General features: G+C 39.1%; 1 protein-coding gene across 1 annotated transcript in view; it reads right to left on the bottom strand.

Annotated features, from left to right (window-relative positions):
* ERICH2 (glutamate rich 2) overlaps positions 1-14,209 on the bottom strand; it is a 207,089-nt gene that overhangs the window by 69,895 nt on the left and 122,985 nt on the right. Inside the window, exon 7 of the mRNA XM_053698424.1 lies at positions 11,559-11,656. Coding sequence (XP_053554399.1) covers positions 11,559-11,656 — 98 coding nt within the window. The remainder of the gene's footprint in view (positions 1-11,558; positions 11,657-14,209) is intronic.

Below are 14,209 nucleotides of genomic sequence, written 5' to 3'. Positions count from 1 at the left end.
AGAATGATTTTGGTCACTTCTTCCATCGCTAGGGAACTCCTTGTTCCCCCCTGATGGTTGATGTACGCAACAGTCGTCATGTTGTCTGATTGAAACCGTATGAACTTGGTCCTCGCTAGCTGAGGCCAAGCCTTGAGAGCATTGAATATCGCTCTCAGCTCCAGAATATTTATCGGTAGAAGAGATTCTTCCCGAGACCAAAGACCCTGAGCTTTCAGGGATCCCCAGACCGCGCCCCAGCCCATCAGACTGGCGTCGGTCGTGACAATGACCCACTCTGGTCTGCGGAACGTCATCCCTTGTGACAGATTGTCCAGGGACAGCCACCAACGGAGTGAGTCTCTGGTCCTCTGATTTACTTGTATCTTCGGAGACAAGTCTGTATAGTCCCCATTCCACTGACTGAGCATGCACAGTTGTAATGGTCTTAGATGAATGCGCGCAAAAGGAACTATGTCCATTGCCGCTACCATCAACCCGATCACTTCCATGCACTGAGCTATGGAAGGAAGAGGAACGGAATGAAGTATCCGACAAGAGTCTAGAAGTTTTGTTTTTCTGGCCTCTGTTAGAAAGATCCTCATTTCTAAGGAGTCTATAATTGTTCCCAAGAAGGGAACCCTTGTTGACGGGGATAGAGAACTCTTTTCCACGTTCACTTTCCAGCCGTGAGATCTGAGAAAGGCCAGGACGATGTCCGTGTGAGCCTTTGCTTGAGGAAGGGACGACGCTTGAATCAGAATGTCGTCCAGGTAAGGTACTACTGCAATGCCCCTTGGTCTTAGCACCGCTAGAAGGGACCCTAGTACCTTTGTGAAAATCCTTGGAGCAGTGGCTAATCCGAAAGGAAGCGCCACGAACTGGTAATGTTTGTCCAGGAATGCGAACCTTAGGAACCGATGATGTTCCTTGTGGATAGGAATATGTAGATACGCATCCTTTAAATCCACCGTGGTCATGAATTGACCTTCCTGGATGGAAGGAAGAATAGTTCGAATGGTTTCCATCTTGAACGATGGAACCTTGAGAAACTTGTTTAAGATCTTGAGATCTAAGATTGGTCTGAACGTTCCCTCTTTTTTGGGAACTATGAACAGATTGGAGTAGAACCCTATCCCTTGTTCTCTTAGTGGAACAGGATGAATCACTCCCATTTTTAACAGGTCTTCTACACAATGTAAGAACGCCTGTCTTTTTATGTGGTCTGAAGACAACTGAGACCTGTGGAACCTCCCCCTTGGGGGAAGTCCCTTGAATTCCAGAAGATAACCCTGGGAGACTATTTCTAGCGCCCAAGGATCCAGAACATCTCTTGCCCAAGCCTGAGCGAAGAGAGAGAGTCTGCCCCCCACCAGATCCGGTCCCGGATCGGGGGCCAATATTTCATGCTGTCTTGGTAGCAGTGGCAGGTTTCTTGGCCTGCTTTCCCTTATTCCAGCCTTGCATTGGTCTCCAAGCTGGCTTGGCTTGAGAAGTATTACCCTCTTGCTTAGAGGACGTAGCACTTTGGGCTGGTCCGTTTTTACGAAAGGGACGAAAATTAGGTCTATTTTTCGCCTTGAAAGGCCGATCCTGAGGAAGGGCGTGGCCCTTACCCCCAGTGATATCAGAGATAATCTCTTTCAAGTCAGGGCCAAACAGCGTTTTCCCCTTGAAAGGAATGTTTAGTAGCTTGTTCTTGGAAGACGCATCAGCCGACCAAGATTTCAACTAAAGTGCTCTGCGCGCCACAATAGCAAACCCAGAATTCTTAGCCGCTAACCTAGCCAATTGCAAAGTGGCGTCTAGGGTGAAAGAATTAGCCAATTTGAGAGCATTGATTCTGTCCATAATCTCCTCATAAGGAGGAGAATCACTATCGAGCGCCTTTATCAGCTCATCAAACCAGAAACATGCGGCTGTAGTGACAGGGACAATGCATGAAATTGGTTGTAGAAGGTAACCCTGCTGAACAAACATCTTTTTAAGCAAACCTTCTAATTTTTTATCCATAGGATCTTTGAAAGCACAACTATCCTCTATGGGTATAGTGGTGCGTTTGTTTAAGTAGAAACCGCTCCCTCGACCTTGGGGACTGTCTGCCATAAGTCCTTTCTGGGGTCGACCATAGGAAACAATTTTTTAAATATGGGGGGAGGGACGAAAGGAATACCGGGCCTTTCCCATTCTTTATTAACAATGTCCGCCACCCGCTTGGGTATAGGAAAAGCTTCTGGGAGCCCCGGCACCTCTAGGAACTTGTCCATTTTACATAGTTTCTCTGGGATGACCAACTTTTCACAATCATCCAGAGTGGATAATACCTCCTTAAGCAGAATGCGGAGATGTTCCAACTTAAATTTAAATGCAATTACATCAGGTTCAGCCTGTTGAGAAATGTTCCCTGAATCAGTAATTTCTCCCTCAGACAAAACCTCCCTGGCCCCCTCAGATTGGGTTAGGGGCCCTTCAGAGATATTAATATCAGCGTCGTCATGCTCTTCAGTAACTAAAACAGAGCAGCCACGCTTACGCTGACAAGGGTTCATTTTGGCTAAAATGTTTTTGACAGAATTATCCATTACAGCCGTTAATTGTTGCATAGTAAGGAGTATTGGCGCGCTAGATGTACTAGGGGCCTCCTGAGTGGGCAAGACTCGTGTAGACGAAGGAGGGAATGATGCAGTACCATGCTTACTCCCCTCACTTGAGGAATCATCTTGGGCATCATTGTCATTATCACATAAATCACATTTATTTAAATGAACAGGAATTCTGGCTTCCCCACATTCAGAACACAGTCTATCTGGTAGTTCAGACATGTTAAACAGGCATAAACTTGATAATAAAGTACAAAAAACGTTTTAAAATAAAACCGTTACTGTCACTTTAAATTTTAAACTGAACACACTTTATTACTGCAATTGCGAAAAAACATGAAGGAATTGTACAAAATTCACCAAATTTTCACCACAGTGTCTTAAAGCCTTAAAAGTATTGCACACCAAATTTGGAAGCTTTAACCCTTAAAATAACGGAACCGTAGCCGTTTTAACACTTTAACCCCTTTACAGTCCCTGGTATCTGCTTTGCTGAGACCCAACCAAACCCAAAGGGGAATACGATACCAAATGACGCCTTCAGAAAGTCTTTTCTAAGTATCAGAGCTCCTCTCACATGCGACTGCATGCCATGCTTCTCAAAAACAAGTGCGCCACACCGGCGCGAAAATGAGGCTCTGCTTATGCTTTGGGAAAGCCCCTAAGAAATAAGGTGTCTAATACAGTGCCTGCCGATATTATAATATCAATATACCCAGATAAAATGATTCCTCAAGGCTAAATATGTGTTAATAATGAATCGATTTAGCCCAGAAAAGTCTACAGTCTTAATAAGCCCTTGTGAAGCCCTTATTTACCATCGTAATAAACATGGCTTACCGGATCCCATAGGGAAAATGACAGCTTCCAGCATTACATCGTCTTGTTAGAATGTGTCATACCTCAAGCAGCAAGAGACTGCACACTGTTCCCCCAACTGAAGTTAATTGCTCTCAACAGTCCTGTGTGGAACAGCCATGGATTTTAGTTACGGTTGCTAAAATCATTTTCCTCATACAAACAGAAATCTTCATCTCTTTTCTGTTTCTGAGTAAATAGTACATACCAGCACTATTTCAAAATAACAAACTCTTGATTGAATAATAAAAACTACAGTTAAACACTAAAAAACTCTAAGCCATCTCCGTGGAGATGTTGCCTGTACAACGGCAAAGAGAATGACTGGGGTAGGCGGAGCCTAGGAGGGATCATGTGACCAGCTTTGCTGGGCTCTTTGCCATTTCCTGTTGGGGAAGAGAATATCCCACAAGTAAGGATGACGCCGTGGACCGGACACACCTATGTTGGAGAAAAGGTTACCCTTGTCTGAGGAAACAATGAACTGATTGGTAAATTGATCCTCCAACCATGATCTTGAAGAAACAACACAAGTCGATTCGTATGAGATTCTGCGAAAATGTGAAGACTGAGCAAGTACCAAGATATCGTCCAAATAAGGAAATACCAAAACCCTGTTCTCTGATTACAGACAGAAGGGCACCGAGAACCTTTGAAAAAAATTCTTGGAGCTGACGCTAGGCCAAACGGTAGAGCCACAAAACTGGTAATGCTTGTCTAAAAAGAGAATCTCAGAAACTAAAAGTGATCTGGATGAATCGGAATATGCAGATATGCATCCTGTAAATCTATTGTAGACATATAATGCCCTTGCTAAACAAAAGGCAGGATAGTCCTACAGTTACCATCTTGAATGTTGGTATGCTTACATAACGATTCAATATAGATAGATCCGGAACTGGTCTGAAGGAATTGACCTTCTTTGGTACAATGAAGAGATAGAATAAAACCCCAGCCCCTGTTCCAGAACTGGAACTGGCATAATTACTCCAGCCAACTCTAGATCTGAAACACATTTCAGAAATGCTGAGCCTTTGCTGTGTTTACTGGGACACGGGAAAGAAAAAAATCTCTTTGCAGGAGGCCTTAACTTGAAGCCAATTCTGTACCTTTCTGAAACAATGTTCTGAAACCAGAGATTGTGAACGGAATTGATCCAAATTTCCTTGAAGAAAACGTAAACTGCCCCATACCAGCTGAGCTGGAATGAGGGCCGCACCGTCATGGGTATTTAGGAGCTGGCTATAGGTTTCTATAAGGCTTGGATATATTCCAAACTGGAAATGGTTTCCAAACTGATACCGCTCCTGAGGATGAAGGATCAGGCTTTTGTTCCTTGTTGTGAGGAAAGGAACGAAAATGATTATTAGACCTAAATTTACCTTAGATTTTTTATCCTTTGGTAAAAAAGTTCCCTTCCCTCCAGTAACAGTTGAGATAATAGAATCCAACTGAAAATCGAATAATTTATTACCCTGGAAAGAAAGGGAAAGCAAAGTTGACTTAGAAGACATATCAGCATTCCAAGTTTTAAGCCATAAAGCTTTTCTAGCTAAAATAGCTAGAGACATATACCTGACATCAACTCTAATGATATCAAAGATGGTATCACAAATAAAATTATTAGCATGTTATAGAATAATAATAATGCTATAAAATTATGATCTGTTACTTGTTGCGCTAAAGCTTCTAACCAAAAAGTTGAAGCTGCAGCAACATCCGCTAAAAATATAGCAGGTCTAAGAAGATTACCTGAACATAAGTAAGCTTTTCTTAGAAAGGATTCAATTTTCCTATCTAAAGGATCCTTAAATGAAGTACTATCTGCCATAGGAATAGTAGTACGTTTAGCAGGAGTAGAGACAGCCCCATTAACCTTAGAGATTTTGTCCCAAAACTCTAATCTGTCAGATGGCACAGGATATAATTGCTTAAACGTTTAGAAGGAGTAAATGAATTACCCAAATTATTCCATTCCCTGGAAATTACTTCAGAAATAGCATCAGGGAGAGAAAACACTTCTGGAATAACTACAGGAGATTTAAAAACCTTATTTAAACGTTTAGATTTAGTATCAAGAGGACCAGAATCCTCTATTTCTAATGCAATTAATACTTCTTTAAGTAAAGAACGAATAAATTCCATCTTGAACAAATACAAAGATTTATCAGCATCAACCTCTGAGACAGAAACCTCTGAACCAGAAGAACCATTATCAGTATCAGAATGATGATGTTCATTTAAAAATTCATCTGAAAAAAGAGAAGTTTTAAAAGACTTTTATGTATACTAGAAGGAGAAATAACAGACATAGCCTTCTTAATGGATTTAAAAAATAAAATCTCTTATGTTATCAGGAACACTCTGAAAATTAGATGTTGACGGAACAGCAACAGGTAATGTAACAGTACTAAAGGAAATTTTATCTGCATTAATAAGTTTGTCATGACATGCAATACAAACAACAGCTGGAGAAACAGATACCAAAAGTTTATAGCAGATACACTTAGCTTGGTAGCTCCAGCACTGGGCAGCGATTTTCCTGAAGTATCTTCTGACTCAGTTGCAACGTGGAACATCTTGCAATATGTAAAAGAAAAAACAACATATAAAGCAAAATTGATCAAATTCCTTAAATGACAGTTTCAGGAATGGGAAAAAATGCCAGTGAACAAGCTTCTAGCAACCAGAAGCAATAAATAATGAGACTTAAATAATGTGGAGACAAAAATGACGCCCATATTTTTTAGCGCCAAAAAAAGACATCCACATTATTTGGCGCCTAAATGCTTTTGGCGCCAAAAATGACGCCACATCCGGAACGCCGACACTTTTGACGCAAAAAAACGTCAAAAAATTACGCAACTTCCGGAGACACGTATGACGCCGGAAACAGAAAAAAAATTTTGCGCCAAAAAAGTCCGCGCCAAGAATGACGCAATAAAATGAAGCATTTTCAGCCCCCGCGAGCCTAACAGCCCACAGGGAAAAAGTCAAATTTTTTAAGGTAAGAAAAAATGATTGAAACAAATGCATTTATCCCAAGTATGAAACTGACTGTCTGAAAATAAGGAATGTTGAACATCCTGAGTCAAGGCAAATAAATGTTTGAATACATATATTTAGAACTTTAAAAAAAGTGCCTAACCATAGCTTAGAGTGTCACAGAAAATAAGCTTACTTACTTACCCCAGGACACTCATCTACATGTTGTAGAAAGCCAAACCAGTACTGAAACGAAAATCAGCAGAGGTAATGGTATATATATAAGAGTATATCGTCGATCTGAAAAGGGAGGTAAGAGATGAATCTCTACGACCGATAACAGAGAACCTATGAAATAGACCCCGTAGAAGGAGATCATTGCATTCAAATAGGCAATACTCTCCTCACATCCCTCTGACATTCACTGCACGCTGAGAGGAAAACCGGGCTCCAACCTGCTGCGGAGCGCATATCAACGTAGAATCTAGCACAAACTTACTTCACCACCTCCATAGGAGGCAAAGTTTGTAAAACTGAATTGTGGGCGTGGTGAGGGGTGTATTTATAGGCATTTTAAGGTTTGGGAAACTTTGCACCTCCTGGTAGGAATGTATATCCCATACGTCACTAGCTCATGGACTCTTGCTAATTACATGAAAGAAAGATAGGATACGCAATTGACGTAAGGGGATTTGTGGTATGCTAAAATTGCGGAAAAAAAGTGAGCGATACACTTGTACCTGCCAGACTCGTAATACCAGCGGGCATTAAAAAAGCAGCATTAGGACCCCTTAACGCTGCTTTTTAACCCTAACGCAAGACTCGTAATCTAGGCGACAGTTTGGTAAAACAATCTTTTATGGAATATTGAAGGGACATTCCAGTCAAAATTGGAATCCACATGAATGTATTTCAGCTTTGAATAGGAGCATTTTTGTAATATACATGTATTAGTAAAAATGTTTCTAATAAAAGCTATAGCCATTTCCAAAGTGTATTCAAGTATGCTTCATGCACCAGCACAGCACTTGCTCAGGAGCTTGTATCATCTGGTAATTGCTGACATGATACAATTAGCATTTTTGATCAGCTGCAGTATTTAAAATGCCGGTGCCCTGAGAATATCTAGCTACTATGCTTCACATGCACATGCAGAGAAAAATGCAAACACTAAAACAGTTACTAAAAGCATTTTTGCCACTACATATATATTGCAACTATGTTTTTATTCAAAGATGTAATTTGTCTATGTGCATTTCAGTTTTGACTGGAATGTCCCTTTAATATCCTATGCACTAAATCTTCTTCTTAAAAACAAAAGAACTTTCCAAAATTTAAAAACAGTTTATTTAAACATCAAAAAAGCTTTACATATATATTATAGTATTAAACAGTATAAAACATATATATCATAAAGTGCAAACACATGTTCTCAGCGCTATCACTAGAGCGCACTGTGGATTTGGCGCTCTTTTAATTTCATTTTACCGGTCGCCATCTAAATGAGGAGCTTTGAGGCGTTTTCTGACTTTTGTTGCCTCTCATCTACACAAGAGGGAACTTGCTAAGGAATCTGTGAGCAGGCTTTGGAAAGGCGAAAACAGTGACCACAGTGGACCCCAGTGGGCTGCAGTAAGAACGAGGGATAGTCAGCTGTGCGCCTATAAGTGCTCAGCCTGCGCTTGTGGCACTTATCAAGTGCTGTGTATCTCGTAAGTAGAACAAGAGTCTGAGAGGGGCAAGTGGTGACACCATTGATACGGCACTATTGCAGTGCTTTTTTCTTTCTTGTATCCCTCCTTATATACTGCGAGAGATCAACAGTGGATATCCTGTCGAGAGGAAGAGACGGAGACCTTTGATAGAGCTGGAGGACAGTCAGCTGTACGACTGAATAGTACAGTCTGCGCTTGTGGCACTTATCAAGTGCTTTTGATTTTGTAAGTAGAACAGAGGGATTTTTGGGGAAGTGCGTGTTACCATTGATGCTGCACTATTGTGGCGCCTTCTTTTTTCTTTTCTTTTACATGTTCAATATGCCCACAATCCTCCAGCTCTAAAAGCTTTATTATTCATGTCCTAGTTTCACTATTGTATTGTAACAAAAGGGTGGGGTTGTATTGCTATTCAATAGTCTAAATAGATGATTTACATTACACCTTCAATGCAGATGGAGATGCTGGTTTTACAATTCTAACAGTGTCAGAAGCAGCACCTCCCACACAGTACAGTAAAGCGCCTCTTTGCGAGACTGCCTTCATACACCAATTTCAGCAATCTATAACATTTCACCAGCAATTTCTATGGCAAGAAGGATCCCTTTTTAAAATAATGCGATCACAAAGCTTTTAGCATCAAGGCCTAACTGGGAGTGCATCTATTAGTGGAGGAGTGTGTGAGAGTAGTAGTATGTGAAGGCAAAGCTGTGGGTGTTCCCGGCTGTCTCTGCTGGAACAATGTCAGTCATATCACAAACCGGTTAAACATATTGCATATTTAAAAATGGTCAGCTGTCATATTTGAATAGCTAAGAAATTATCTCAGGAAATTTGATTTCATACATAGGGCTGGTTGTAGAACAGATTCTGTCCCACAAGCTCCCCTAATATACATTTTTGACATGTGATATTAAAGGGACATAAAACCCACATTTTTTTCTTTCATGATTTAGAAAGCGCATGCAATTGTTAACAACTTTCTAATTTACTTCTATTATCTAATTTGCTTCATTCTCTTGATATCCTTTGCTAAAAAGCAATATCTAGATAGGATTAGTAGCTGCTGATTGGCTGCTGCAAATAGATGCCTTGTGTGATTGGCTCACCCATGTGCATTGCTATTTCTTCAACAAATTATATCTAAAGAATAAAGCAAATTAGATAATAGAAATAAATTGGAATGTTGTTTAAAATGGTATTCTCTATGTGAATCATGAAAGAACATTTTTGGGTTTAATGTCCCTTTATGGTGAAAATAAACTAAATAAATCTCATGGTCACTCCCAAGGAAATAGCAACTATGGGGTTGATCCCAATCTATTGTTTGATAATTATCTGCATGTTAAAGGGACAGTAAATTCAAAATTAAACATCTGTGATTTAGCTAGAACATGCAAGTTTAAACAGCTTACTTCTTTATCAAATTTGATTTGTTCTCTTTGTATCCTTTGTTGAGTGTAAACCTAGGTAAGCAGACAGGAGCACTCTACTGCAGCAGTGTTTGCAAATATTTATAAATATTGTTATAAACATTGTTGCAAACACTGCTTCTAAATGGCTACAGCAAAGTTAACACTACTAAGCTCACTTAGGATTACTCTTTAACAAAGGATATCAAGAGAAATAAGCAATATTGATAACAGAAGTAAATCAGAAAGTTGTTTTAAATGTTCCTGCTCTGTCCCATAGTGCTAAGTTTAATTTTAATGGCTGCCAATGAGCCGTTTTCAATGTGATCACAATCAGCTATTTTTATTGAAGGTACTTTTTTATCATAAAACAACCATATACTTAAAATGTGCCAGTCCTGTTTTGTTGATCACAATTCAAATCATCGATACTTAATGACACAAAACAGGACCATTTTAAATGCATCAAATACCACAGCTATTGGACTTGCTCACACACTAAACAACATTTTTCCACTTATTACGAGTACAACCTCAAATGTTTTATGATGTAACAATGGTTTTGCGCATGATCAAAACAAACCGACATTATCCCCACCATATTGGATGACAACATAACTAAATGCATACAAACATGTTATGCTCCCAGAATTAAATTTAAAAAAACATAAAAAGGCAGATAATGATTTTATGTTGTTTTTGGGAGGTATTAACAGCAGAAGCATTTTAAGATTGTGATCACTATAAAAATCACACAATTGCCCAATATTTAGAAATTGTTATCTGCCTAAACAAGGGCAAGATTCTTATCAACCCCTAAATTAAGAGCTAAATGTTAAAAAACAGACAAGGGACATTAAAAGGGCAGAGGTCAAAAGTGCTGTATGCTCAGTAAGTGCAATTATCATTAAAAAAAAAAAAGACAAATAATGATTTGTTTTAACCGATTTTTAAAACTCTCTCATCCGTTCTACTTAACTAATGATAACAATGAAAGTTGCCATTCCAAAACAAGCCTGGGCCATATTGATATTTCTAGAGCACTGTCTCTCAACTCAGATTTTTTTTCCCTTTGCTACTCAGCTTTTTTATAGACATGTGCTAGAACTGTTTTTGTCCTTTGACATTTATTGTAACTAACCCATCAGTTTTAATGCTTTTTCTGCACTGTACCCACACAGCAGTCAAAAACTAATTTGAAAGCCCCTCTATGAATTGCACAAGTAAAGAGAGAGGTAAACCCCCACATCATGTTTGCTACACATCTTGTGATCACTGATGACATGATGATCATCTAATAAAGAGGTATTTAAACCCATCATTTCAGTGCAAATGTCGAGATCACATTTTACAGCCAAGAATACCCTCAAAAGGCATCTAGTAGACAGAGGATTCCAAATTCTATGGAAATAACCTTCCAAATAAAAATTTGAAACAGGGCAATCCCCTCTTTCGTATGAGAGGTATCGTGTGTGTGTGTGTTTATGGGGTATGCTGTCTTTAAGGGCTAATACACTTATAATAACTGAAGTGTGAGATCTCACATTAGAATTAAAATATTACTTACTGGGGGCACTAGGTGTACCGTATGTGTGTTTGCATATTGTCTGTGTTTGCTTTTTGAACTTGTTTGCATATTTTTCTCTCTCTTATATTAAATAGCATTCATTGTGCTTGCAAATTCATAGGCTTGTTAATTATGGAGTGTAAGAATCAACGTCAAAGACGGTTAGTACAAAAAATATTGTATACGCAAATACTATGTCTCCCAAAAATATAGTGATTTGTATAAGCTGTAACATAGTGAATGTAATGTAAATTAGAAGGTGAGAATTTAATATAAATACTAGGAATCAGACAGGGACGTCTCTAGAAAAGCTTTCTGTTTTAGTGATGGGAGTACAATATGATCCTGGGTACTAAAAGTATTTACATAGCACAAGTGCTATCATTACATTAACATTCAAGGTGCCATTGTGTTAAATCCAAAATAATTTAAAAAAAATTACCTCTGTAATCAGTTCTAAGGGTGCTCCTTCTGCTTCATCATCGCTATCATCTTCTCCACTAGAACCCACTTGTTTGTCTTTGACATGGTTATTTTGCCCTTGTGAGAGAAAAAATAAAGACAAGACACATAAGCAGTTTTAGTCAGAAGGAATGAAGACCCTTGCCTGCCATTCAGTTTACCATTTAAGATACTGTGGGGAAGTCCATAAGATGGGAGTGGGAGGAGGTGATGGCAGAGAGACATACATCAGAATCAGAAAGAGAACTAGGAAAAAAAGGCTTTGTAAGGGTTATAATTTTGAATGTGATCCTAAAGGCTAATGGTACAGAGTATTATAAAAAGGAGGAGAAGGAACTGTGGGCAAGGGAACTAAATCTGATAGAGGCATTTAAGATTAAAACAGTGATGACCTGCTAAGAAATATACCAATTAGAAAAGTGTTTTAAAAGGGACATAAAACCCATTTTTTTCTTTCATGATTCAGATAGAGCATACAATTTTAACAACTGTTAAAGGGACAGTAAACTCAAACATTTTCTTTCATTATTTAGATCAAAAATACCATTTTTAAAAAGTTTCCAATTTACTTCTATTATCAAATTTTCTTCATTTTCTTGTTATTCTTTGTTGAAAAGCTGGGATGTAAGCTCATGAGTGTGCATGTATTCACAACACTATATGGCAGCAGTTTTGCAACAATGTTATACATTAGCAAGAGCACTAGATGGCAGCACTATTTCCTGTGATGTAGTTACCTACCTAGGTATCCCATCAACAAAGAATAACATGAGAAAGAAACAAATTTGATAATAGAAGTAAATTGGGAACTTTTTAAAAATTGTATTTTCTATCTAAATAATGAAAGAAAATGTTTTAGTTTACTGTCCCTTTAACAGTCAAGATCTTACATAAAGATCATATTTCTAAATTGGATGTAATAGGATTTGATGATAACGTGGATATTGGAAAAAGAGAGTTCATGCTGAAGCCTGCAAAGTCATTTTGAAGGGAGGGGATAAGTTGACAGATATATACAGATATGGGTGTTACTAGCATCGAGGTGGGTCTACAACTCTAATAGATTATGAGTTTTAATGAAGAACAGGAGGCACAGGACTGACTCTAGTGGTACACAGACAGTGATAAAGTTAGTATCAAAAAATGAAATGCTGGAGGGGCATTTATAAAAATCTGATTCAAGCCATGACAGTGCCATGAAAGGCTAGGGTGGACAACATTATAGAAAGTAGCAGAAAGGTTGGAAAGAAAATTGACTACTGGCATTAAGCAAGTTGTTTGCCACTTCAGTGAGTGTAGTTTTGACACAGTGTTGTGGTCAAAAACCAGATTGTATCTAAAAAATTAAAAAGGTTATTGACCAGCGCAGAAGATTAACCACGCAAGCAATCAAGATACAAAGGTTCTCCCAAAAAACCTTAGATAAATAAATGTAAAACAGGGTGAGATTTGTATATTAAATGGCACCAGAAAAGGATGCCCTTTATCACCCCTGTTATTCGTACTTTCAATGGAAGTACTAGCTGCTAAGCTACGCGATAATCTTGCCATCACGGGACTTCCCATAAACAATACCCACCATAAATTAGCACTTTATGCCGACGACCTACTATTGACTTTGACTCACCCGACCTCATCTCTCTCTGCGGTGCAGAGCACCCTGGAAGAATTTGGCGTGTGTTCTAATTATCTAGTTAACAAAAATAAATCCGAATTACTCCCCATTAATCTAACCGAAGCGGAGATCCACACACTCAGTACACAGGTGCCATACTCAATACAGAAGTCCTCACTGAAATACTTGGGTATTAACCTAGCAAATAGTACACAGCAGTTACAGGAACTGAATTATGAACCACTCTTAGCAATTATTACCAAAGACACATCGAGGTGGCTAAACAAAAATATTTCCTGGTTGGGTAGGATAGGGGTAGCTAAAATGACTATCCTCCCTAAGATCCTATATGTATTTCAAAGAACTCCCTATACCATTATCTGAAACTTACCTTAACAAATTGCAATCAGTGATGAACTCATACATCTGGAGGAAGAGACCTCCCAGAATAGCTAGGTCCACTCTTTTTCTATCAAAAAAATATGGAGGTCTAGGTGTACCAGATCTGAGGGGATACCGAACAGCTGTCTTTTTACGTAGAATAGTAGACTGGTGCACACTTCCCTCAGTACACGACAAAATATGGTTGACATTGGAACACGACCTGACTAATCAGGCACAACTCGGGGTATACTGCTGGCAACCTAAAGGACACCAGCAGGCCATAACAAAAACGTACCCTATAATTGGGGAGACGTTCTATGTGTGGTCTAAGGTTCTAACCTCGTTTCCACATCTTTCTACAGTCCCCTCTCCCTTGACGACAGTCCTTGCCAACCCTGACTTTATAAGCGGAATGTCGGTTACACCTAGCGTACAGGGCTGCTTGGATAGATTTCTTCCTCTATATACAATACTGGACTCAGACAAACTGATGCCTAGACAGCAATTATCAGACCTAGGAATCACACAATTCACTAACTGGTTCGGATATTTGCAACTTAAGCACTTTGTGCACACCCACAAACTTAGATACCTGACCACTAGAGAACGCTCTCCATTAGAAAGATTATGCA

This window comes from Bombina bombina, chromosome 1 (genome assembly GCF_027579735.1).
Source record: "Bombina bombina isolate aBomBom1 chromosome 1, aBomBom1.pri, whole genome shotgun sequence".
NCBI lineage: Eukaryota > Metazoa > Chordata > Amphibia > Anura > Bombinatoridae > Bombina > Bombina bombina.
This window is presented reverse-complemented; position numbering and strand designations above follow the sequence as displayed.